Consider the following 27,712-nt stretch of genomic DNA (forward strand, 5'->3'; position numbering starts at 1 on the left):
TACACTTTGGGTCATTTCCCTTCTGCCCAGTTTGTGGATCTAGGGATATTGGCCCTTCTTGCCTGGCAATCCTAAACAGTGCCAACCCACAAACAGTATACTGAAATACACAAACCAATGGTATGACCCAGTATAAGGCAGCTTTGTACATCCATTGTATTCCTGGCTGATAACACAAAATTCCTCTTTGTCACTTACATTTGCAAACAGAGATGGGCATGAACCTTTGGTTCGGTGGTTCATGCCTGTTCATTTACCACCACAACAGGTGTTTGGCAGTTCAGTGCCCCACACCCGCTAGTGGGCACCCACTGAGAGGGAGCACCCAGAGGAGGCAGGGCAGGAAAGCTAGAACACTGCCTCTGAGTGGCTACCTGTCATAGGGGGTGGGGTGCTGAACCACCGGACACCTGTTGCATAGGAACCACCCATCTCCATTTGCAAATCTTACACTACAGCTTAAAATAGCAGTGCTTTGTAATCACCATTGTGCTTAGCTTTACAGCAACCTACAAAGAGGACACAATTACTCCCACTTTATGGATGGGGAAATGTATGTGAAGTCAAAGGCCCAACTACTGCTCCTCCCCTTCACCATACATATCAATGTATCTCGTTTACCATAGGCTAGGGGAATCAAACAGTAAGAGGTACATTGGTCTCAAGCAAGAGAAGGAAACAGCACACATTCTATGTGCCCCATAGAATTCCTCCAACCACCTACTTTGAAATACTGATTCAGAATGGCACAAAAAGTTGTGGGAAAGGAAAAGCTCCCTAACTTCCCATTCTGTTTCTTGTCTTCTGAGATCAACATGGCAGCTGTCCTCGCTATGATTATGTTAAGGCACTTACAACAGCAAAACAACCTTTCCAGGAAGAAAATGGTTTAGAAAGGCCCTTTCACTGTCGCTTAAGTGGGGGGGGGGGGGAAATCCACTCACCCAGCTTGGTAATATGCCTCACTTTTCAAATATATTCTCTTTCCAGAGATTATTTTTCTTTATTTCTTCATCTCTTTTTACTTCTAGCTTGCTTAGTTCCCTAATGTTTGCACATGTTTTTAATATAATATTGATTAATTAGGCTAGATAATAGAGAAGATTGGGATTCTGATGGCCCTCCTGAGATGGTTGGAGTCCTGCTTCCATCAGTCCCAGCCATCATAGCCAATTATCATGGATGATGGGAGCTGTAGTCAGAAACCCTCTGGGGTTGCCAGCCTATTATAGCAGGGAGGGCCAATTGTGCCCCTCTATATTTTCTTTGATCACCATTCCCAGAATTCCTCAGTATTGACCATGCTGGCATGTATTGATGGGAGTTGAAAACCAAAAACATATTGAGATCCACAGTTGCCCATCCTTGCGTCATCTTGTGTCCCATTATTTAAATAAATTAAAAGAGTTGAAGAGATATTTATAGTGGAATCCTATACATGACTACTAAGAGCTTAGTAGGACTTACTCCCAGGTATTTTCCTTCAAGATTGCAGCCTTATTAAAGATTTATGGTAGCCTAAGTTCTGGGTTAGATGACATCTTCTAACTCTGATTCTGCTGTTGTTTCCGAGGCTCCTCTCGATATTCAAAGAGTAGATATGGACCAAAGAGTCAATACAGATTTTTCTTCTGCAGGCTTCAGCTCAGATGTGCAAACTAACAAGTCCAGCACTGGTTCAGTCATTAGTTTTGCCTCTGACCGGCATGCTTCAGGTGGGCTATCAGGTCTTTAAAAATCTATAGCAATTGGGGTGGAGTAAGGCTAATCAACAGGTGTGTGTTTTAATTTACATGTTCATTCATCACCATCTTTTACAAAATATTAAAAGTTGCAAAATTATTGTGAGGAGAAGAGGGGGAGGCAAGAATCTGGTATAAACCAACCAGCCACTGTGCAGAGCCGGGGTCTTCTGCAAATCCTGTGCTCAGTCCTGGGATGGGCTTGAGGAAATAGTTTCTCTGAAGTGTGCTTCCAGAGCAGTTTTATTGCCTGAATAATCTGACCTTTACACACACTTCAAAGAGGTGAGTACAAATTTCTGCACTGCCCCCAATCTAGTTTGTTTTCTGCTTTAACACTTCATTTCAAAAATGTTCATAGTGCATCCGGAGGGTTCAGGTGATGGTACAAGCAGTTTTACTCGTTTACACAAAGGTCCTCCTGATATACTGTAAGGGACATCTCAATTAGTTGGGGTTTTGCTAGTACATGTAAACCCTACATGTGGAAGCTGAGAGAATGCCAGTGTTCAAATATGTAAAGTGTTTCTTTCTTTCTTCCCTTCCATTATGGCTCTGAACGGCATTGTCCTTTCCATGTGCTGCTCTTGCAGCAGACAGCTTTCTCATGAAATAGATTGCTGACTGAGTAAAAAGGCTGAAACAATCACTCTAACAAATATGCCTGGGTTAGACAGTGAAAGACAATGAGAAATGTCCCAGAAGCTCTTGGGAGAGAACTCTGATAATGACACCCCCTTCCCAAATCCTGCTTGGCTCTGCAGATCTCGACCAGCGTAGGGAGTAGCAACACAGAGGGGAGAGGTAGCTCATTTAGTGCAGGCGTCCTGTGGTGCAGCATGCCCTTACCGAGGCACAGGGCTTCCTTTCTGGGGCAACAGCCCTCGACCTCCACAGCTGAAAGCTCTGGGGCCACAGCCCGTAAGTTTAGCATTGGCAAAGGAGGAAGCCTTTCGAGACCGTCAGGTGTTTATGTGGGCACTGTACCTACAGGAGGTGTAAGCAGCCTGGGTACCCGGGTGTCTCGCCGAGCTCTGGGCATAAGCAGTGTCTTCTTACAAGGGCTCCGTAGTTCTTCTTCTGCCATACCACTACCCCAAGGGCTGGAAAGGGGACGAGGCCTGTCCTATGAGAGCCTGGACGGGTGTCTGGTGGACTACATTGAAAAAGTGAAAGCCTTAGAACAGGTGAACCAGGAACTTGAGGAACGCATCCGAGCTTACCTGGCTAAGAAGTCTTCCAGTGCCAACAGCTGGGTAGCCTTGAGAGAGAACTGGGAGACCATCTACCACCAAGTGAGTATGAGACCTTTGGGCAACAAAAGGCAAACATTAATGAATCATTAACAAAGAGCTTGTGATGGGGTGATTAAACACAGCTTCATGCTAATGTACAGCCACCCTGCACTGCATATTTTAACTTTAATCTCAGAGGACAATTAGCATTATCTTTTCACTGGGTGCTGTGGAAGATTCCTAATATGTATGAGAATTGCCTAAGGAGGTTCATTCACAGGAGAAGACTGAAAAGTATCCCTGCCTAGTCTGATTATAATCAGCTGTTTCTCCTTGTAGCAAAATTATTACAAGGAATGCTGCCATAAATGGTGTGAGTTTATCCACTGCAGCATTATCCTATTACCAGCTTGTTACTGTTTCTAATAAGTGGGATTTGTGTTGTAGTTTCACATTTTGTATCCCACAGTGTTCCAAAAGCTGGGGTGGTTTTTAAAGAAAAAACTGTGGCACGATATTTCTCCTATTGCTGCACACAACAGCGTTTTGAAGTTGAGATGAGCTTGCTTATTCAGATTCTGTTTCCAAGGAAAGAAAACACATCTTTGTCTACAAATTGGGAACATTTTTGGAAACCTCATCACCCCACACTTGCCTTGTGAGAGACAAAAGGACAAAGTAAAATGGCAACACACAGTTGGGACCCAATTCTGTTATATGTTAAGATGGCACTCTAGCTCCTCAAATGGGGCACTAATGTGCTTACTCTGGGGTTACTTTACATAGCACAGACAGGCCTTGTGAACCTTTTGACAATGCTGTTGTGAATACATGCACTCTTAAATAGTATGCTCTTGTACATTTCTCATCAGAAGTAAACCCCACCAAAGTTGGGAGTTGCTCTTATGTAAGTGTGCATACACTTGCTACCTTGATATGGTTACCTTTGATTTTTTTTTGGTGAATGAGCTAAGCTGGAGGTGGGGAAATTTTGCCCCTTCAGGTGTTTTTGGAAACCATTTCCATAACTCCTGACCATCAGCCATAATGGCTGAAGATTCTTGGAGAGGAAATTTAAATCATCTGGAAGACCAAAGGTCCCACCCTTGGTCTACAGTGTAGTAGTGTGGAGTTCTCTTCCACCTACTCTTGGTGGTTCTACCAAGATTAAAATCCCGCTCCCTTCAGCCATAAAGCGTAACTGAAGGTGTTACAGAATGTGGAATGAAATTGCCAAGTGTGTTTACATTCAGGTCTGATTACTTGTACTGTATCAGTTTTTATTATGCCAGTGAGCTGTGGTGGTTAAAATACTGTATTCAACTGGGACTTAAGTGACCCAGCTTTAAATCCCCAGTCAGCAGTGCAACATACTGTCTGGGTTGGTCACATTATCTCACTACCCTCCCGCCCAGGGTTGTTGTGAGGATAGAGTGGGGAGGAGGATGGGAGCCAGATATGCTACTTTGAGCTACGGATGGAAAGGTCTCGAACATACAAATAAAGGATACATTCTTTGAAAGGATTTTTCCTCAGGTCATATTGGACAGACCAGTTCAACGGGGCCTTTTCCAATATTATAAATCAACCAGACTTGTTGGCTCTCTAGATATGGTTGAAAAAGATCTCCCACAATCACTGACCACTGAGGATGCTGGTCTGAGCTGATGGGCAATATAATCTAGTAACATCTGGAGCCTGCACTCAACTCTTTGCATTGTTCCTGTTCTCTGACTGGGACATGGCTCTTGTCTTGGAAGTACACAGACCACTCTGTAAAGGAATGAGGGATGCCCCAGATGTGGTGGCATGGCCAGATGAAAGGGCTCCTGTGCATTTAATAGTTGTCCAGAGGAAGGAATGTTTGAAATTGTAGCCTGGCATGACAGACACACCAGCAGAAATCCATCTTCTATGCAATCATCTCCAGTTTTTCTCTTGGCCATCTGAATAGGGGATTGGCTGAAATTATTGGTCTTACTACAATCCTGCAATAGATTCACCTGCAGAGTAGAGAGATGAGACATGTTCCTGTTCACACAAACAGGCAGCCAGTGTGGACTATTGTCTATTTTCTTGCATGAAAAGTTTATGTCTTCTGTGTCAGAAGACATATTTTGTAGAGCAATATGGCTTCTATGAAGGGAGCTCGGAGCATACCATCTGTATGCAAGCAGGTGTAATGAGTGCACATTTATCTATTTTGCCAAAGGTGTATACAAGGCTGACTCAAGACATTTTGCAGCCTAAGGCACAGAAGAAAATATCTCTCTGAGCCATCCAGGTAAAGATAAATACAGCACCTAGAGTCAGCCAAGTTATTTCAGCACAAAGACAGAAAATCCCACACATTCCTCTCTCCCTTCTTAATACTAAAAATTAAAGAATAACAAATTAAATAAATAACAATTGTTGTCATTTCACAACCTCCGCAATGCTGCTGCCCAAAGCAACTGCCTCATTTTGCCTAAGGATAGGACTGGCTTCTGCACATATGGCAGAAGCTATAGTGGTGGCACCTACCCTGTTTTCCCGAAAATAAGACCTAAACTGAAAATAAGCCCTAGTATGATTTTTCAGGATGCTTGTTATATAAGCCCTACCCCAAAAAGAAGCCCTACTTAAGTGAAACTCTGCCCTCCACCATTGTGCAGCAAACAGTATAAGTGCATACATGATTTACTACATAAATGGACAGACTTATTTGAAATATTTTTTGTGGACCAAATGTATACAAAAACGGTCACATCTATGCAAGGACCAATCAGCAAAGTCTAATACATGGCAAACCTCAAACCATAATGCAAGTTTTCTTTCTGGTTCAGTATAAAAACTCAAAGTAACTAACTAATAATATATTGTCTGCAATTCATTCCTTCTTTAAATAAGTAAAGTATAGTAAATAAGTAAAGTTTCTATTGCAAATATCTATCACTCCTTCTATAGTGTACCTGTAACTCTTAAAAGTTTTTTTTGATACTTCTAGGAGGAGTGGCCTCACTGTGTTTTATGTGACAGGGAAGCAGCTTGTAGGATTCTGATTTTATAAAACTAACTTGATGAAACAATGCAAATTTAAAATAGGGTTGCCATATTTTATTCATAAATTGATTAAATGGGTGGAAGGATTCCCCTTCTTATACCATTTTTAATAGCAGTGCTTATAAACATTTGATGAAACAGACATCACTAGCTTAAAAGTGACATTCACTTTCACCTATAAAAGGAATGCCTCTGCTAAACAGTTTGTTCCAACAACACATGTACACAAAGTAAATACATACAAAAAATGTTCTGATTCAGAAACATTGTTTTTAACATGTGCCAATTTTCTACATATTGGCTGAATTCCAATAGTAAGTCATAATGATAGTGGGCCCATTGAATCAATGAAATTTACAGAAGAGTTGACTCACCAAATCCCTACTGATTCAATCAAGCTACACTAGTTGCAGTTTACTAGTGGATTTCAGACAAATTAACTTTTAAAAATACAATCAATAATTTAGCATTTCCTTAATTGTATTACAAATCTTATTTTTGAAAAGGAAACAACCGTGGCTACAATCCATAGAATTAACCTGTGTGCTTCAGCTGGTTGATTTCAGTGGGATGGACCTTATTCTGAAATCTAACCAGTTAACTGGATTTAAGTTTAATCATATTTGCAGAAGACCTAATTAAATCAATGATACTTCAGTGAGTCATAACTTACCGGTTCCAAAACTATCAATTCACCTACTCTAAACATTGCCATTTCCCGAACACCACAGTATGAGATTGCTGTGTTTTTACTGTAGGCTCCAGAAAGTGACATCGCTCATAAGTCAAAACAATAAACAACAATTTGGTCAAAGGATGCTTGAGTTTGACATGAGGAAGGAACTATTTTTGGACTACAATTCACAAAATGCCATAGCCAGCATGACCAAAGGGAGATGTAGTCCAGAAAACAAATGTCTCCCATCTTGGAGTTCAGCCTAGTGGATGCCTCTCCCAGATCTTCTCAACCTAGAGCTGGCTGCCAAAATGACTCATCATTGAGGTGTACCAGGAGAGAGAACAAGAGAGGAGAAGGTGGACACTTGGTTGCATTCAAATAATTTTGCCCCTATCTCTGCCTTGCCTGAAATCAGAGATTATGTTCTCCACTTCCACTTTTTGGGATCCTCACATCAGATGCAGGGGAACTACCACTCCCCAAATGCCACAGCTACCATGGCTACTGGTCATACTGGCTGGGAGATTCTAGGAGCTGTACTGAGAAATAATAACTCCCCACTACAGGTCTTACCACAAGCGCAACAACAGCTGCAGAGCCTTTGGTGGTGGTTGTAGATCTCAGGAGGAAGGCCAGAGAGCATATCAGAGCCTCAGTGAAACAACTGCACACTATCATTTGTGAAACTTGATTTTAAAAAAATCTATTTTGCTTTAAGCACAGTATGGAAATCTACAGTTCTAGCAAAGGTTCCCCCAGTGTTTCATACATATGCATTTCCCCCAGTGTTTCATACATATTCCATCCATGTGATTCCCTAGAATTCTACAGAGACAGCTCTACTTGATAACAGATATAAGTTTATTAGAAGTATTATGAAATTGATTTTTTCCACAATTACACACGACATTCTGACTTCAACAGTAACCGCCACTCAAGTCACCAGATGTCACTGTCGGTGACAGAGTGTAGATGAGAGGGAATTCAGAGCCCAAAGGCATCATGTACCTGAAACTATTAACAAAACTGTACAATAGGTGAGGACAAATCCCAGCTGTCCAAAGGAATAGAAATTCGATTATTTGGTTAATTATGATTAACAGGCACAGATGGACCTCGTATCCACAAATTTGTCTGATCTTATTTAATGCACCACTGTGCCTTGTGATCATGAAAACTGCAAATTAATTATGCAGCGTAAAAAAGTACTTTACCAGACCTGCTATGAATTAGCTTCTTTGGGTATTCTAATATAATGTGAGAGGAAGAAAACTGCCTGCTCTCTTTAGGTGCAACTATCCAATTTATATTGCACTTAAGCTGATCACATGAAAAGGAGGGTGGGATGGCTGTCGTTTTAATAATTGTATGGAAGAGGGCATTCCCACAGCAACTGCTGAAATGGGGTTTTTCGTGTAACTGTTAAAGGAGCCCAACTGCCCCCTTCCGTGTGGTGTCCCTAATTATACAGCATGCTTACTTAATATGACTGATGCCAATTAGTGCAACACATCCCAGATTTTAACATGTTCTAACATAGTCTTGTGGCAGCTGAGATATATGGTACATTTTTAATACAATCCTTGAATATGAAGATAAAGGGGACTCCACCTTGTCACAAGGAATGCTCTAAAGAGACAGCCAAGTTGTCTGTGGCCAATTAAGTTTTTTTTAATCAAGCACATTTATAGTCTACCTCTTTTCCATGGGCACAACACAACATACAAAGTCTTTCCTCCTCACTTTATCTTCACAACAGACCTGTGAAGCAGAGAGCAAGCTGAGAAAGTGACTCACCCAAGGCCACCACCCAGTAAATGTCATGATAGGGAGCAGAACCTGGATTGCATGAGTCCCAGTCCAGCACTCTGGCACTTGGCATGAATGAGCTAACAAGAAATTTATTGAGGGATAGCGTTCAACTGCCTAAAGAGGTTCAAATCCATTATCTGGTCAATTTGAGGATCCAACTGTGGATTCAGATTATATATGTTCTTTATTTGATGGCTTGAATTGTTCTAGGTCGGGGAATCGGTCCTGGAAAATGCTCGGCTCATGTTGCAGACAGAGAATATTCAAGCCTGTGCTGAAGATATTAAGGACAGGTAACACTCTAAAGTCAATTTTCTCTGTGGAAAATACAAGCAACCCAATATATTTTGCTGCTTTACACACAGCAGCAAATCTTCACCGTCCCCTATCAAGGAGTACATTACACAAAGCCAGCCAGGTTGTTTTGGCCCATGGGAGACAGGCAATTCCACAGATCTCTCTCCCTAATACAATGATTTAAAATAACCAGACAACTAATGAGTAGCTGTACATTTTTTACATCCAAAATCTGTTGCCAGAGGTCTCTGCCTAATTGCAGGGCCCGCCCTAGAGAACAGTTCTCACAGGAAATGATAGGAAAGGGACTGGTTCTAAAAGTGGGGGTGGGAGTTAATTTGTTGAACTTCCACTAGTAAGACAGAGCTATAAATTCAGTGGACAGATGTATCTGTCCAAAGACTGAGCTCTGTATTATTAGGTCTGACATGTCACCCATTTACTTTGCAGATATGAAAATGAACAGCCTTTCCGAAAGGCAATAGAAGATGAAATCACCTCTCTCTATAAAGTGATTGATGATGCTAATTTGACCAAGGTGGACTTGGCGAGTCAGATTGAAAACATGAAAGAAGAACTAACTTTACTGTCAAAGAATCATGAAGAGGTAAAATCAAAGCTGCAAAGGAACATATCACTAGGGCAGATCCATTTAGATGAATCATTGCCTCGCCTTTCTATTTGAACCAAGGCTAGTGTAGCATTTATTAATGAATAATAGTTAAAGTCTCAGTGCATGAGTCCTAATTCTGTGTATTTTACATGTGATAATATAGCACATTGACACAACCAATAAGAATGTGGTCTTCAAGGCAATGTTGTAACAACTGGCGTATTTGCATTTCATGGCTGAGAAAACCAATTTAGCTTCCCACACACAAACTCCAAGTTCACAGAATATTTAAACCACCTGAAAAACACTTAAGATAGGCAGAAGCCTCAGTTTTCCACCCAGAACAATGTTAAGCTTGCTCATGCACAATTGCTTTTGACATTTTGAAACCTCTAGCTCAGATCCATGGCCATTTAGATGCTGTCAGGCTCCATTTGCCATCATCGTATGGTAGCACTTTTCAAATATTTGAAAGGCAGTCATACAGAGGAGGGGCAGGATCTGTTCTCAGTCATCCCAGAGTGCAGGACACACAACAATGGGCTCAAGGTAAAGGAAGCCAGAATTCGGTTGAATGTCAGGAAAAACTTCCTCACTGTCAGAGTAGTACGACAGTGGAACCAGTGACCTCGGGAGTTGGTGAGTGCTCCAACACTAGAGGCATTCAAGAAAAACTTAGATCATCACCTGGCAGATACGCTTTGATTGTATTCCTGGGTTGAGCAGGGGGTTGGACTTGAGGGCCTTGTAGGCCCCTTCCAACTTCACTTTTCTACGATTGCTATGAACTTTGATAGTGGTAAGACATCAACAGCTTCTGGAGGGCCACACGTTTTCAACTCCAACTGTCGATTCTGTCTTAAAATCCTTAAATCTTCACAGTCACCAGATGCTGATTCCTTTATCTAGAAACATTGCACTCTTAAGTGGAAAAGAGTGTTGATTATGACAGAAGCTTAGTCTGTATTTGGAAAATGAACTTGCTTTTGCTTTGTAATTGGTTAATTAGGAGATAGCTCAATTGGAAGACCGAACGGCTTTATTTGCTTATCTGATGTCTCCAGCCTGTAGTACTGAAAGATTTACATTGTCTGGAGGGATAACATTGTAGGAGAAGGAAACAGACTTTCGTCTGCACTTATGATATGACCCTTAATAGTCTTTTGTTCTCTGACTGCAAAGAAATGCAGTATTTTACGTACTAATACAGACTTTTCTGTTGCATTTCAGTATTCACAGAATACACGTGGAGGATAAGCTCTCAATGGTCACAAGGCATTGTGATCACATGTCACTATGCAGTCAGTATTAGTGACATTTTGTGTTAGAATGCCAGTTGCATACAAGAAGAGGTTGCTGTTGTGTTCAGCTTCTTCTTGGAGCATCTCTAAGAACATGTTGTGAACCAGAGGCCTTTGGAATGGTCCAACACAGCATTTCTTCTCATTGCTTGCTTACGGGATTTTAAAGCAATGTAAAGAGACAAAACATATACAAATCACATAGCCCAATCCATGCCCTGTGGCTGCTGTCTCTGAGTTAAATATGTCATAACAAAGGATACAAAAAGCAAATAAACACACTGAGATTGCAATTCTGTGCATTTTAACTAGAAAGTTCTTGAGTGGATTAGGCAGATGCCAGATTGCATTGAATCCTAAAATCTGGCCAACAGCAGAACACTCAGATAACTGTTTTCCTGGGTGTGACCACCACCATCCCCACCCAGGAGGTGCCCAGAGGGTCTTCTTGACCATAGGCTCGATGAACTGCAGACTCTCTTTACTCCTGGAACTAGTCTTTATTAGAGTAGGGGAAGGATCAGTGGGGCACCCAGCTCTTCCCATCCCATCCACAGGAAGGTTTAGTTAATTGCTCTAGTCCCCCTCATCACTCTCAGTCCTTGGCCAGGTCAGAGTTCTGGTCACTGGGCTCTCAAGTCAAGGTCTGAGGTCTTTGGAGGAATTGATAGTGTTGGCCCAGTGCAGGTCCCTGAATTTCAGTAGTTCAGCTTGCCTTTGGAGAACCTACTACAGGTGCTTGTTGTGGCACTTCCTCCACCAACACCACTTCTAAAAGCAAAGCATTCTGCTTATATATCACCCCATAGCACTTAAAGAACTGTCTAGCCAGTATACAGTCTAATTATGCAGGCTCACATTGCCTTCCCTCCTGGTCCCAGCTAGCTGGGTAGTCAATTTACTGATTTTGGATGGATGGAAGGCTGAGTCAACCTTGAATTGGCTACCTGAGTTGGATCAAACTCAGGTCATGAGCAGAGACTTTAGGTTGGGGTGGGGCCAGTGGACCAGGACATGGTGAGGCAGCTTTTTTGTTTTTATAGGGGCCCACACTGGATGACTCCAGGCATTCTTCCCCTGGGACCATTACCCCCTCCCCCCAGAGGCAGATCTATTTGCCCAACCAGAGATCCTGCAGCAGAAACAGCAGGTCCTCCCTGAGAGTGCAGAAGATGAAAGAGGGCTCATCTGAAGCTTATTCCCAGTCTTCCCCCTTTCTTGAGGGAGATGAGTCCTGCCCCTCCTTTGAGTCCTGTCTACCCATCCCAGCCTCCTTACTCCCACCTGGGGCTCCCCCTTCTGCACCCTCAGGCTGCCCTGCCGCTGGGGCCTCTGTGAAGTCCACCAAGGGGCACAAGTCTCAGGCAAACAGACAGTCAGGGACAGCTTAAGTGTTCCCCTCACACCAGGACTATAGCCCCTCAGGAGCGGTGGAATTAATTAACCCTTTAGTCTTCAAATACAGGTACCTGGGAACTGCTTTACATTGATCATTAGTTAGTTCATTAGTCCATCTAGGTCCATATTGTCAACTCTGCTCTCCAGGAGTCCTGACAGGAGTTGTTCCCAGCCTTTCAGCACATTCCCTGTACTAACCAACAATATCCCATCCAAGTACTAATCAGGCCCAGTCCTGCTTCATTTCCTGTATGAAATGAGACCAAGTGTGCTCAGGATGGCATGGTGTTTGCTTTGTCAACTAGCACAAGTAACAATTAGCACTCCAAGATAGGGGAGAAATACGTAGTTTCATAGAAAATGTGAACAGAGAATCATCTTCCAGCAATTCTGGACAGCTTCTCTTGAAAGCTGGGGCTTTTCCTCACTGGGCAGCCTTTGCCTTAGGAACAGCTATTGATGAAAAGTCTCTTGGAATCTGAATCAGACTGGGACTGTTTTACATTTAGGTTAATATGACTATCCTACTAATTTGTACAAAGTGAATGATGAAGAAGAATCAAGGGGCTCCCTGAATAGTCTGACACAAAGATAATGTGTGAATGAAGTCAAAGCAGCTGTGGCCAGGGGAATGATCCTTCCCAGTGGCATTTTTGTGGGTACTGCTTTTTTTCTGATATGGATGGTTTTCAGGATGTCAAGATGCTTTACAAGCAGCTGGCTGTCTCATCACCTGAAGAACTAGATATTCCCATTGGAATTGGCCTAGATGACATCTTGGAGAAATTTCGGAATCACTGGGAGAAAGATATTGAACGGAACCGTACTGAGACAGGTGCCCTACTTCATGCCAAGGTACACAGAGAACAAGCTAAACATAACTAAAACTATTAACTCCCACAAAAAGCAGGGTGGTGGTGAAAGCTGAAGCAAAGTAGACAGCTCGTCTCTCTGCAGCTAGGTTTATGACTGCATCTTAAGTGTTATGGGCTTAAGAACTCTTATCCCCTTCCTCAATGAGTTAAGTTGCTGATATTGAATGTTGATTAACAGTACTGACTGATACCGTTTGAAAATAAGTATTCACTGGGTAATAGCACCCACTATTTCTATAGTACAAGGAAGAAAAGATTTCCCCTCATTTCAGGGATGATTTCAAGAGAAGGACAGTTGGAGAGTACTGGGATTGTTAGAATGACAGATGGGCAGGAACTGAATTCAGGATCCTGTCCCAGGCATTCAGTACACAAGGTCTAGCATTGATCTTTTACTTCTTGATTCTGATGTCTTCTTGACACTTCCCAAGTGTGTGGGAGGTGGAGGGCACTGTAACTGAATAGTGCGGAAAAATGTTTTGCACATGCCGAGACACTTGAAATATTACTCGTTGAGAATTCTCTACCTTTCTTTATTCACATCATTCCTCATCCATCTCTTCCAATCCAAACAAATAATCCAGTGTCTGAAGGGTGAATGGAAAGCATAGAAACTGCTGGTGGTTCAAAGAAGAGATACAAAGCAGTGACAAAAACTTAACTGAACAGGCAGGTTAAATCATGTGCATGTGCGTCGCAATACCAAGTCTAACATTTTCCACATTCGTCAAAATTATAGACTTCGTAGTCCAAAGCCATTGGAAAGTGCTAAGATGGAGAAGAGAATGTAAAACCCCCAAAAGAGTGCTTTTCAGGGAACCAGTAACATCATGTGCAGACATGGGATTTTCAGATTCCGCCCCCCCCCCCCCCCCCGCTAAAGCTACAAAAATTCCAGCTGGGGCAATTCCAGCTGAATTCTCCTAGCTGTACTGGGGGAAAAAAAATCAAATATTCTATGCCTAACAATGTATCAGGAAGGGTAACATTGATAGCAAAATGTGCCATTCTGTGTAAACCCCATTATTTATTTCAAAACTAGCATTTTAATTTAAAAAATGAATTAGCAAGATACAACAGATCAAATTCTACCCATTCCAAAACTGATGGTAAGTTAATGTTCCCAATTTCTATCAACATGAATGTTTAACACTCTCTAAGCTCTTGAATTAATCCATTTTATGTGTAATATACATTTTAAGATAACTGTACTTTCCATTTTCTTCAATCAGTGCTTCCATTTAAGGTTATACTTATTTAATCAGGGGAGCAAATGTGGATTTAAGTCTTCAGCAAACTTATTTCAGTTATACACCAATAGAACAGCAAGTGAAAACCAGTGTTTTTTGTCTGTCACTATCATATTATTTTTAGCCACTTACAGAAACAACACCTACTGTACAAACCCAAGAGGAAGAATTGGTTGAATCTCTGAGGGTAGAGTTTCATGAAACAGCTTGCAAAATACAAAGTCTGCAAGCAGAGACTGAATCATTGAGAACACTGGTAAGTAAGGAATGAATCTATTTCTTGGTGTGCAGAAATAAAGATTCCCAAGGACATCATCTGATTGTGTACAGGCAGGAAGTCTTAACAGTGCAACCACATATGTAGTTACTCAGAAATAAGTAGCACTTTCATTTGACAGTTCCCTGTATGTTTTTTCCAAATGTGTTTAACAAAGCATGGTTTTTATATTATAATTACAGACCTGCCATTCTTAACACACAGTTGTTAAACAACCATTATGGATACACAGTTTTCAAGAGTCACTGTGATATAGTGGTTGCAGTCTTGAAATGGGATGTACGAGATTAAGGTACAAGTCTCCACTCAGTCAGGAAATTCATGGGGATGTCGTCATTCTTTCTCAGTTTGACTTACTTCACAGGGCTGTTCAAAGCTTGGAAAAAATTATTAACAACCCCCAGAACCCTCTGGCCAGTGAGAGCTGTAGGAAAAAAAATACACAAAACTTTTCCAGGTTCTGGAAATGTGAAGACAGTGTGGAGAGGCAGAGAGCCATGTATGCCATGTATGCTTATGAAGAAAAGGTGGAATATAAATACATATAATATGTAACAAATCAACTGGACAAATGAAGCCTTGAAAATTTTGGATAGAATCCTATTGAAGTAATGTGGAGCTGCAGAATAATTGTGAATACATTCTTCCCCCTTGAACACACCACCAACATCATCATGCACCCAACATCCCAAGCGGAAAACTGGAAACACACCCGGGGAGCTTGACAGAGCAGATGGAACTCTTATGCAATGGCTCTTCGGCTCCATGTTCCCTCAACAGGATTCCTGTCTTTGTTTTTTAGGGCACAATCAAGGAAAATATTAAGTACTGTATTTATAAGTCCCACTCATTTAATTTTCATATTTTTCCCATGAAAATCAGCCAAAGTGCTTTTGGGCCCTTCCAAACCAGTGCTAAAAGCAGCAGTCTTCAGATCCTCAGTCTACTAAAATGGATGCACAGATCTGTAAAAAAAAAATTTCTCACTGCCTGTAGCTCCTCCTGCTGCTCAAAAATTACTGAACAACTTTCCTCAAGGCTCCAAGGGTATCTGTCCAATGGTGTACATGAAGCTCTTGTTAGAAAAGAAAAAGAAAACCCTAACCCACATGGTCCTCAAACTACTATACAATCTAGCTTCTGAATTCACCAGGTTTACCCCAAGGCAAATGGTATCCACACCTCCAATTCTCTGAACAAATTATTAGGCACCTAAAAGGTCTCTGCTTATCTGTTATCAAAAAAGAAAAAAAAAAAAGTCACCCTCTCCGGGGGACACACACACACACACACACACACACACACACACACAAACATAAAATCCGAATAAGCTATTTTATGTACATATGCATATTCAGAAATAATCTCAATTAAAATTGAAATACAAAATATAGCAGCATGATAGAGGGAAGCAAAGACTAGGGATCCCTGTGGCCTAATTGCTGCAGTGAAACTGCAAAGCCCGTGTTCTCTCTGCTTATAGTTCTTTATATTTTAACTGGACTTGGACTGGGCAGCCCTTCAAATAGAGGGTGCATTTCACAAGGGGAATGTCCTTTGTGCAGTGAGGCATATGGCCATCCAACACCTGTCATCCCCTCTTTCTCTCCTGCTTTTTTGAGTCTCTATCCTTGAAAAAGTTAATTTTTAGACTGCAACTCCCACAATCCTCTGGCTAGAATGGCCAGTGGCCCTCCCGGATAAGGGATATTATTTAAGGAAACTTTACGAGCCCATTAGCCCAATATATGGGGCTTGTCAAGTGGGTTTAGTTTGGAGGGATGCCAGCTGTGCAAGCCTGGAATACACAGAATCAAAGGGTTGAAGAGTCTTAAAAGGTCACACATTAGAAACACATCTCAGTGCAAGATCTAGAACACTGGATGTAGCTACCATGTTCCTGACAGATGACTCTCCAATCTACTCAAAATGCCTCCAATAAACGTGAGTCTAATACCTCTTGAGGCAGTCTATTCCATTGCTGCCTGGCTCTGTTATAGGAAGTTTATCCTAATATTTAATAAGAATCTGCTTTTATGTAACTGTCACTCACTGGTTCCAGCTGTTTTCTGGATCAACAGATTGTGCTACCATCATCAGATGGTGGATGCTCATAGTAACAGATTTTTGTACCATCCTACTACATACATCAGATATTGAGACCTCCAATGTTAAAGCAGAATAGGGCACATACATACTGTAAAGATGCCCTTTTACTAAAGATCCTAGGGCTTCAATGCCAGCAGTAATTACTCTTAATAAACACATAGTCAAGTGCCCATAATCTCTCATCTGACTGTAATTCCACAATACACACAAAATGGTTGACAGCACCATTGCATCAAAGTCTTCCTCTCCTGAGTAAGCATATATTAGGGAAGCTTTTTTTGTCCCTGAAATAAGTAGCATGCAAATAAAAACACTCATGTAATGACAACCAGAAATTAACCTCCACTGAGATGCAACGCTCTTGTCTTTGCAGAAGAGAGGGCTGGAGAACTCTCTCTATGATGCCAAACATTGGCATGACATAGAACTTCAGAATCTAGGTTCTGTCATCACCAAGCTGGAAGCAGAAGTAGGAGAAATCCGCATGGAGACTGAGCAGCAGCAAAGGGATCGTGACACTCTGCTGGTCATTAAAACACAGCTAGAGAAAGACATTGCTGCATATCACTGCCTTCTGGACAAAGAAGAGAGCAGGTATTTTTTTCTGATGAGTGCTGAATCTTTGTCTTGAACTTCCCTGACAGCCTCACTATGGCCAGAAACAGAACTTGGAATTAAAATAGAGCCAAGCGAGATCTAGCAGACCTTATCATTGCTAAAGTTGCTGGCAGTTTTCACACAAAATAATAAACCATAACTCTGAAAACTCCTGGCTTATTGTTCACAAGGTGAATGTACTTGTGAATATTGACCATTCATTCTTGCTTTGCTCCTTCCTCCATTTGGAGTATTTTCAGTGAAGAGGAAGTCCCAGGAAACAAACACATACTTAGATCCATGTCACAACTCCCAGTTTGTCGCTACCCTAAGAAGCCAGCATCTGAAGGGCAAACTACAGATAATCTTATCATTAGAGCTGAAATCACAGTGTCCAAGGCTTCATGACTGACAAATCAGACTTAACAAAGAAAAAAAAATCACACTTATAGCATGAAGACAATCACAAAACAAAGTCAGCTAATTTGTAAATTATGAGAAGTAAAACAACTTCCTTCTGGGGCCATCACACATAATTAGCACTTCAAGAATTCACTCTTCTGGTGACAGGTTATCTGTAATTAATAGCTCAGCATTAAAGCCAGTATGTGAACTTAGTTTATAGTTGTTGACTTGTTTGGAAATGATAAGCCAGGAAATAGGTTTGGATGTTCACAAAGCTTTCTTGTTAGACATTGTTGCTAAAGCAACTCCCACTGATGGGAGGAGCCATGCAAGAACATTCAGCATATTTGTTTATGAGCAATAAGCCCTGATTCTCCAGGGCTCTGCTGTTTGCAAAAGTGCTGTTTACATTTTTGTGCAAACTGTGGTCAGATGATTTGATGATCATTGTCAATAACTTGCACAGTTAATACCTCCATTTCAGGCCTGAAAATAGAGCCCAGTTAACCAATTTGCTATAAATTCCAGATATAATTTTAGGACTGTATAACCTTATGTAAACAATTCCTGTTTAAAGGGTATGTTTTCATCATACTTCCCAACACACACCACCAATAATCAGCAGGGGCAACCCATAATGCATTCTGGTATTTTCGCTTTCTTCAGGTCTCTTGTAATTTCACTTTATTTTAGACCTCTGGAAAAAGGGATGGGTCTTAGCAGCTGGTGGCAGTAAAGCCCCTTATCCTGCCCCTATTCTTCCCTCCCTCGCTGGTGCAGGACTGGTGCCTGTTCTTTGGCTCTGAAGATTAGAGACAAAATCCCTGACACACCAGAAGAGGTCTGAATAGGCACTGCTGACTTCATGAGAGTGGCATTCCCTCATACTGCAGACACCCCAAAGTCTGATGATTCTGGTGATTCTTCATTGTGGTTTTTTGTGAATGCACACAAAAAGGGTTAATCCAGCGTCAGCAATGGTCCTCTCGGAATATTCTAGAGCAGTGGTGTCCAACCTTGGCCCTCCAGATGTTCTTAGACTACAGCTCCCAGAAGCCTTCACCACCACCTCTGCTGGCCAGGATTTCTGGGAGTTGAAGTCCAAGAACATCTGGAGGGCCAAGGTTGGACACCACTGTTCTAGAGCTTAATAGAAAAGAAACAAAGTTTAAGGTTGCCTGCACCGCGCAGGCTCCGCCCGGCCTAGCCTCAGTTCCATTTCTCCGCCGTGCGAGTTGGGACTTCTCAGATTGAGCTCTGCATATTTTTTCTGGTTATTTGGATTTTGCTGGTATTTTGACCCCCTGCACGTTGTTGACTACTCTGTTTTTTCTCCTGTGTGACGTGGACATGGTTTTGTGGACTTTGAACTAGCTTTTCCCCCTTAACTTGGTTGCCTCGGATTTTTCCCGCCTTTTTTACCGGCCCTGTTTCGCTATTGCCTACTGTCTTATATCCCCCTCCGGTGGTCCGTTTAGCCGGTGCGTGATTTGTGACAGAAAGCTTCCCTTTCAAGACGGACACAATAAATGCCTTTTTTTGCCTCGGGGAAGCCCATTTAACTCAGAATTGTAGGCATTGTAAGGTGTTTACAAAGGCTGCGCTAAAGGCTCGACAGCAGCGGTTAAAATACCATCTTTGGGATACTGCCCTGGCTTCTTCTAAACTGTCCTCTATGGAGATCCCTTCCGCAGCACTGGTTCCCCCTGCTGAAGGTAGTTTGGTTCAAATACCTGGTTCCATGGCTCCCGGGAAATCTTCGGAGAAGCCGGGCAAGAAGCCTGCCGCTTCTAAAGCTGTAGCCGCCAAGCCTGCAAAACAAGCAAAGAAAAAAATTGTGAAGGATGTAGACGTGGCTAAGGATTTGCCACTTGTTTCTGTCTCTCTCCCTTCCCCGCTTTTGGAAGACTCTTCGCGGGACAGAGAGTCTCTGTCGGAGGTGACTGCTTCTCTCCCTTCTAGACAGATCGAGCCACCTCACACTTCGGGAATTCCTTCCCCGACGCCGAGTCAGCTTGCTAATGTCACCGCAAGCTTGGTGTCTGCGCCTCACAGCCTTGTATCTGCTGGGCGGGCATCTTTGGCTCATTCTATTTCTTCAGTGCCTTCGAAACCGTGCTCGCCTCCGCGAAAGCACACCCATAAGGCTAAGCATATTTCCAAGGGTCGACGTCAGTCTCCGCGAAAGGAAGTTGTCCTCTGTCATCAACATTCTCGACATCGACATAGATCACGATTGGAGGACTCGTCTTCCTCGGCTTCAAGCGGCAAAAAGTGTCGACACCGGAGAAGATGTTCTTCTAGCTCTTCCTCAACGTCTGTGGATAAACAACGTCAAAGAAGAGTGGAATAGGTTTATGCCTCCTCCTCTTCGTCTTCCACCCCACCGAAGAAGCATCGACGTCAAAAGCACCTCGAGGTTGAAGTTCCCGTGCAGTCTACCAAGCACACTACAGAGCCTGCTGAAACTCGTGTTCCTGTTTTCTTGACGTCGACGGCAGCTATACCTCCAATTCACCAGCCAGCACAGGCTCCTTTGGTTCCTGATGCTCGGCACTGAAAAAGAGCCTGTTCCCTTTCCTCTGATGAAGCAGTCCCCTTCTCTTCAGGGTGCTCGGAGTCCGAGGAAGAGTTGCCACAACAACCTACTAAGGATGACTTACCTGAAGGCGAGGTTGTAGGATCAGATACTGGAGATCTTCACGCTTCCTCTCCATCGGAGGATTTTTCCTCTTATTCACAAATAAGAGGAAGGCAAAGGTATTGAAACTCCATGTGGATGAACCAGCTCCACCTGAAGAGGATCTCATATTTGGCGATATCAATAGTGAAAGGTCTCCGCCACCTACTCTGTCCTATTTACCTGCCCTTGTGAACATCATCAGGGAGTTTTGGGATCAGCCCTCTACAACACCCTCTCTTTCCAGACGAACTGAAAATCTTTATCGCGTGACTGGGTCTGATATGAAATTCCTTCTTAAGCACTCAATTCCTAATTCCTTGATAGTAGAAACTAGTTGCTCCAGACCCACCGGGAGGTCTCATGTAACTCCCACAAATAAGGAAGGGAAGAAGTTGGAACTGCTTGGCAGAAAGATTTATTCTTTGATTGCTTTCATGCTTCGAGTTGCCAATTATCAGACTGCTTTAGGTGCATATCAGAAGCAGTTATGGTTGCAAATTTTGCCAGGTTTGAAGATGTTACCAGAAGATGTTAGACAGGCATTTTTGAACACCTATGAGGGGGCACAGACTGTTTCTAAACATCAGAGGATATCCACCAGACATTCTGTTGAGGCTGCTTCGAGAGTCTTGATGTCTGCTGTGACTCTTCGGAGACATGCATGGCTGAGGGCAGCGAACATCCTTGATGATGTAAAGGCGAAAGTTGAGAACTTGCCATTTGCCGCTTCGGGTCTTTTTAATGAAAAGACTGATGGCCATCTCGAAGAACTTCATAAGGCTAAGAAAACTAAGTCTTACTATATTCAGCCTCAACCCAAGTATAATAGGTACCAGTGGAAAAAACCGTATAACCAATACTACTCATCCAATCAGTACAAACAATTCAAGGGCCAATCTCAATCCAGACCTGCAAATACAGCTTCCTCTGCTAGTACTTACCGCTCACAGCAATCCCAGCGACGTCAGTCTTATAAGCCACCTGCCAAGAAATCCGAACAATATCTTTGACTCAACAAAGATGGTATACGTTCCCAATCCAACTACAAGACTACTACCATATCTACAAAACTGGTTAACCATTACAAAAGATTCCTGGGTATTAAACATCATTCAATTCTGTTATCTTCTGGAGTTTATAGAATATCCTCCTCTAGGGCAGGTAAATTATACATCATTCGATCCTGCTCTAGAAGAAGAAGTTCTATCTTTGTTGGAAAAAGGTGCAATTCAAAAAGTTCCAAAAAGAGACATCGCAAACGGCTTCTATTCAAGATACTTTGCCGTTCCCAAAAAAGACGGAGGTATAAGACCCATTCTAGATTTAAAAACTCTAAATACTTACCTTTGTCCTTGTTGTTTCCGGATGGTAACGTTGGAATCAATAATTCACCTGTTGAAAAAGAACAATTGGTTTGTGGTCATAGACCTAAAAGACGCCTATTTTCATATAACCATTCACCCCAGGCATCACAAATTCCTCAGGTTTGTCTTCCAGGACAACATTTATCAGTTCCTAGCTCTTCCCTTCGGTCTGGCAACAGCTCCAAGGACATTTACGAAATGCATGGCGCCGGTGGCAGCTTAACTGCGTCTGAATGGAATTCAGATTTATCCTTATATAGACGAGGGGCTGGTGGTATCCAGGTCCAGACATTGGGCCCTGAAAGACACAAGGTTCATACTTCAGATCCTACGCAATCTGGGCCTCTCTATAAATTACAAGAAATCTCATCTTGTCCCTTCGCAAGTTGTAAACTACATTGATGCGAAGATAGATGCTACTCAAGGGCGCATTTTCCTGCCAAAAGAACGGATTCGGAAAATACAAAAGGCCATCAAAAAATTCCGCCCAGGAGCACGTGTCACAGCAAAACACACTCAACACCTGTTAGGCCTCATGGCATCAACAACCCCGGGTTTAGCTCATGCCCAACTAAAACTCAGATATCTCCAGGTGTGGTTCCTATCTCTATTCAACCCCTTGAAAGACCATCAGTCGAAACAACTCCGGGTGACTCCAGAATTGGCGCAACAGCTTCAGTGGTGGAATTTTGTCCCTCATCTACAGACAGGGAGACCTTTCCAACCTCTTCGTCTTACGGTCCAGGTCACCATAGATGCAAGTCCTACAGGTTGGGGCATTCATTGCGGACATCACCACGTGCATGCGTTGTGGTCAACACAGGAACGGGATCTTCACATCAACCATCTGGAGATCTTAGCCATCATGAAAACGTTGAAGTCCTTTTTCCTCTGGTGCAGGGTCGTGGTGTACGGGTAGTCACCGACAACACCATGGCCATGTACTATCTAAACAAGCAAGGAGGCACATGCTCAAGGTCTCTGCTGTTCCTGACTGTGATCCTATGGGAGTGGTGTTATTGTCATCATGTTTTTCCGGTGGCGATACATGTGGCCACAGAGGACAATGAGTTGGCAGACGAGCTGAGTCGTCTCACCAGGCAGACACATGAATGGGAGTTGGACGACAGTGTGTTCAAGGACCTGTGTCATCGGTGGGGCTTCCCGGTGATGGATGCGTTTACTACCCAGCACAACAAGAAATGTTCTCTCTACGCCTCCAGAGCCGGTTGAGGAAGGGACTCTGTGGGAGACGCTTTCATGACACGTTGGACTGCAGGCCTTCTCTATCTGTTTCCACCATTTCCTCTGGTACAGAGAACATTGGTGAAGCTTCACCAGGAGTCGGTGGAGGCCATTCTCATAGCACCTTTCTGGCCTCGGCAGCCATGGTTTCCAACGTTGATGCAGATGGCCACAGACTTTGTCAGGCTTCCTCTTTTTCCTGGTCTGCTAACGCAGGACTTGGGCAAGATTTATCATCCAGATCTGGACACTCTTCATTTGACTGCGTGGAGGATATCCCCGAAATCCAAGAGGTCCTAAGCAAATCAAAAAAGGCTTCTACGTCTCGTTTGTATGGTTATAAATGGCAAAGTTTTTTGAAGTTTACTAGATCTAGGAACCTTGTTTCATCCCCAGTTTCCTTATCTACCTTACTGAAGTTTCTACGTTACCTTTTCGACTTCAATTTGTCAGTTTCCACTTTAAAAGTTTATGTTGCAGCCATTGTCTCTTTCCAACCCCAGAACTCTACTGCTTCCCGTCTATTCTCTCATCCTACTGTCAAAGCCTTTTTGAAAGGACTTACAAATCTGAGACCTCCAGTTAGACCACCAATACCCCAGTGGTCTCTGCAGTTAGTTTTGCATGCCCTTTTGCGTTCACCATTTGAATCTATGGCCACTTGTGATATAAAATTTTTATCTTTTAAATGTCTGTTTTTGGTGGCTATTACTTCCGCTCGAAGAGCTGATGAATTGGCTGCCCTTAGAACAGACCAGCCCTTTCTACAGTTCTTTAAAGACAAGGTGGTTTTACATACTGATGTTTCCTTTTTTCCAAAAGTGGTTACTGAATTTCATCTGAATCAGCCCGTTATTGCCTACATTGTTTGCAAATCCTTCTACTGATACTGAACGCATGCTCCACACCTTAGATGTCAGAAGAGCACTTTCCTTTTATGTTTCAAAGACTAAAGAATTTAGGTCTTCTAACAGACTTTTCCTATGTTATTTTGGAAAGAAAAAGGGTTTACCAGCATCGTCTTCAACGCTCTCCAAATGGCTTGTCTCTACCATCACATTGGCCTGCGAACTTCTACACAAGGTCCCACCTGAGGGTCTGAGGGCTCACTCCACCAGAGCAGTGGCATCTTCTACAGCCCTCCTGTGAGGCATTGATGTTACTGAGATCTGCAGAATGGCCACTTGGTCTAATGCCTCCACCTTCGTTACTCACTACAGGTTGGACATGAGGGCAAAGAGAGAGACAAGTTTTGGGAGAGTGGTGTTGACATCCGTCCTTCAGTGACGGCCCTCCTTCCGGTGAGTTAGCGTGCTAGTCACCTTTTTTGTGTGCATTCACAGAAGACCACGATCAAGAAAGACGGGTTACTTACCTGTAACCATGGTTCTTCAAGTGGTCATCTGTGAATTCACACAATCCCGCCCGGCCTCCCCACTATCCGTCACTGTTTATACAGTAAATTCTAGCCCACTTGAGTTCATGTTCAGATGTTTGTGGTGGATAAATGGAACTGAGGCTAGGGCGGGCGGAGCATGCACAGTGCAGGCAACCTTAAACTTTGTTTCTTTTCTATTAAGCTCTAGAATATTCCGAGAGGACCATCGCTGGTGCTGGATTAACCCTTTTTGTGTGAATTAACAGATGACCACTTGAAGAACCATGGTTACAGGTAAGTAACCCATCTTTTTTTTGTGGCCTTGGGCTATCAGTGACCCACGACAAAATATGCAGTGGTGAATGCTCCTCTCTGGTAGCACCCAGACAGCCATGTCCTTTTTCAGGTCATACTCCATTCCATTCTCACTCAACACTTTGTTTTGTGGTCCTCTTCTTACTGAACAAAGTCAGAAGTCCGCGCCCCTCAGCATTGTTCAGTCCTTGTCACTTTTGCTTCAGTCTTTCTCCATTACACATTTTTGTAACATTGCAAGTCTTCTGGGTTGCCTGGACTGACTGATTTCTCACTCTTTGGTATGGCTAGTGCTGTTTTGCTACATAAACATCCAAGCTGAGATAATGTGTTTGCCCTTAGTGTACAGGATTACTACACAAGCAGACATGGGGAGCCCAACTCTGTGATAAAGACCTTATACCAACCAAAATCTTGTAGTGCTAATTTTTGGCACAACATACATGGAGATGAAATGTGATTTTGCTCAGATGTGTTATTGATGTATGCAATTCTGCTTCCCATCATCAGCTAAGGTATGTCAGAGAATAAGATTAGTAAAGTGTACATTCTGAAACCTTAAGTTGGTTCTCCTAACTATGAGCAACAATGACATGTTTGGAAAAAAAATTAATTATTCTTAGATTATAAGGTAGAAACACAGACACCTGCCTCTATACCATCTGAAGCCATAGTCCATCTAGCCTAGTACTGACAAATCTGATTCCTGTTTCTGTCGGAAAATATTGGTATTTTCTGTTGATCTTCCATCCAAATATTAAACAAATCAAAACTCGCTTAGCTTACAAAATGAAACAACATATGCTACATTCAGGGTGATATAGTGGTAATATAGCATCTGAATTTTAGCTTTAAAACATTTGCAATATGTATAATTAAGGATTACATTCTCTGTAGTGAAAAATCCATCCCAATTTAGCAAAGTACACGAACATTCTAATAATCAGGACAAATACCACTGGTTGTGGGAGTTCTTGCCCAATTAATTAGTCACGTTGCATTTTTAGCCAAATTCTAAGTCAGCAAAAATGCAGTAATTTCAGTTTTGTCTTGAATGAGATGTAACCAACTGAGGCCTCAATTGAAAACAGCAGTTCATACTTCCTTAGTACATGCCGTGCTGCCTAATACCCAGAAGTGCCAGCATACAGCATAACTGAAAGGAGCTACGTGAGGATTTGACTGCCGGGGGGGAGGGCACAATTTTTTCACATATACTTCAAGGCACTGCTTCAAATGCTCCCATAAAATGAGAACACTTTTCTGTATCAAAACATAAAAAAGGAAAGGAAGTTCTGCAGTTCTAGGATTATTATTAAAACAGAAACGATGTCTTCAAAAAGAAGACAGCGCAAAAATGAAGCTCAACATCAAAAAAACTAAGATCATGGCTACTGGTCCCATCACCTCCTGGCAAATAGAAGGGGAAGAGATGGAGGCAGTGACAGATTTTACTTTCTTGGGCTCCATGATCACTGCAGATGGTGACAGCAGCCTCGAAATTAAAAGATGCCTGCTTCTTGGGAGGAAAGCGATGACAAACTAGACAGCATCTTAAAAAGCAGAGACATCACCTTGCCGAGAAAGGTACGCATAGTCAAAGCTATGGTTTTTCCAATAGCGATGTATGGAAGTGAGAGCTGGACCATAAAGAAGGCTGACCGCCAAAGAATTTATGCTTTTGAATTGTGGTGCTGGAGGAGACCCTTGAGAGAGTCCCCTGGACTGCAAGGAGAACAAAACTATCAGTTCTGAAGGAAATTAACCCTGAGTGTTCACTGGAAGGACAGATCCTGAAGCTGAGACTCCAATACTTTGGCCATCTCATGAGAAGAGAAGACTCCCTGGAAAAGACCCTGATGTTGGGAAAGTGTGAAGGCAAGAGGAGAAGGGGACAACGGAGGACGAGATGGTTGGACAGTGTCATTGAAACTACCAACATGAATTTGACCCAACTCCGGGAGGCAGTGGAAGGCAGGAGGGCCTGGCGCACTCTGGTCCATGGGGTCATGAAGAGTCGGACATGACCTAACAACTAAACAACAACATGTCTTCAATGGGAGATATTACACATGAAAATTACAAGCTTGAACCATAAATGCAATCCTCTGCAAGATTTTACCAAAAGGTGTCCTTTGCACTGGAAATTCTGATTTCGAAACAGGAATTTGTTTATATATATTTAACTGAATCATGACAACTGAGTCTACTTTTTTTTCAAATCAACTTTGAAGCTTTGCCTGAATTTGCACTATACAGTACTATCAAGGTGAAAAATAAGTGTTCTCCTTTCTACACATTTGGCTGAAATTCTGTTACTCAGTTACGCAAAAGATGTAACTTTTGAAAGCAGATTGCCATAAGAAATCTTCATAGACATTTTCTGTTGCATGCGGAGTCACATGAGTTGGCGCACAGAGAGATCTTAAATTACAGCAATTTGCTTCCAAATTTATACCTTTTGCATAAAAGTGAAACAGGATTTCAGCCTTTGAGTTGATCAGATTCACAAAAACTTATCCTGGGTTTGAAATAATTAGGAACCCATAAATCCCTTAGCCAAAATGTTCAAAATGACTATCTGTAACAACCCAGGTAGAACTAATTGTTTATGTGTAGCATTTTACTGCAAACACCTAGGTGATTCCCACGGAAGTTATATTAGTTTTGTTGCTTTATCTGGCCCAATTTACTTCAAAACATTATGTAATTTTTTACTTCTCCTTTGAAAAAAATTACAGTATTGCATTTTTTAAAACTTTCAGCTGATTTTCATATTTATTCTCTTCGGGAGACAACCAATATAATTCAAAACAAGATAATATCCTCATTGGCAAAAGTGTCGGTGGAAATGAGAAGACAGCCAACACAGACTGCTTCAGCTTCATTCATCAATCCAAATAGGGCAGAACTTTATCTGCTATACAAGGCCACCACGTATGTGATTGTTTGCAGAAAGGTTTCAATATGCATCATAATTACAGAATAAAATGTCAGTGTCAATTAGTTGACTCCAAATTTTTTTGGAGGGGGGGGAATTCCACAGAATATTTCCAGTAAGGGAGCAGTTACACTATGAAAAAAATTGTAAGATG

At 42.3% G+C, this 27,712-nt stretch overlaps 1 protein-coding gene across 5 annotated transcripts; it reads left to right on the top strand.

The window, feature by feature from the left end:
- The first annotated feature begins 516 nt into the window (after positions 1-516).
- BFSP2 (beaded filament structural protein 2) lies at positions 517-27,620 on the top strand. Of its 5 annotated transcripts, none has more exons than XM_020804578.3 (7): positions 517-3,037; positions 8,721-8,803; positions 9,258-9,414; positions 12,813-12,974; positions 14,369-14,500; positions 17,004-17,224; positions 27,383-27,620. In XM_020804578.3, the coding sequence occupies exons 1-7, from the start codon at positions 2,582-2,584 to the stop codon at positions 27,384-27,386; spliced, it is 1,215 nt and encodes a 404-aa protein (XP_020660237.2). In that variant the 5' UTR covers positions 517-2,581; the 3' UTR covers positions 27,387-27,620. The 5 variants fall into 5 exon arrangements, with proteins under 5 accessions (XP_020660237.2, XP_072859609.2, XP_072859606.2 ...); XM_073003508.2 differs by lacking the exon at positions 27,383-27,620 and adding an exon at positions 24,960-26,075; XM_073003505.2 differs by lacking the exon at positions 27,383-27,620 and adding an exon at positions 24,505-24,603.
- The last annotated feature ends 92 nt before the right edge of the window (positions 27,621-27,712 follow it).

Source organism: Pogona vitticeps, chromosome 6 (genome assembly GCF_051106095.1).
Source record: "Pogona vitticeps strain Pit_001003342236 chromosome 6, PviZW2.1, whole genome shotgun sequence".
Lineage (NCBI taxonomy): Eukaryota > Metazoa > Chordata > Lepidosauria > Squamata > Agamidae > Pogona > Pogona vitticeps.

Bases quoted from the DNA above. Each gene is read 5' to 3' on its own strand.
- BFSP2 (XM_073003508.2), top strand. From the start codon at position 2,582: ATGCCCTTACCGAGGCACAGGGCTTCCTTTCTGGGGCAACAGCCCTCG. The intron at 9,415-12,812 runs GTAAAATCAAAG...GATGGTTTTCAG, and splicing joins TGTCAAAGAATCATGAAGAG to GATGTCAAGATGCTTTACAA. The intron at 17,225-24,959 runs GTATTTTTTTCT...GTTTGCCCTTAG, and splicing joins CTGGACAAAGAAGAGAGCAG to TGTACAGGATTACTACACAA.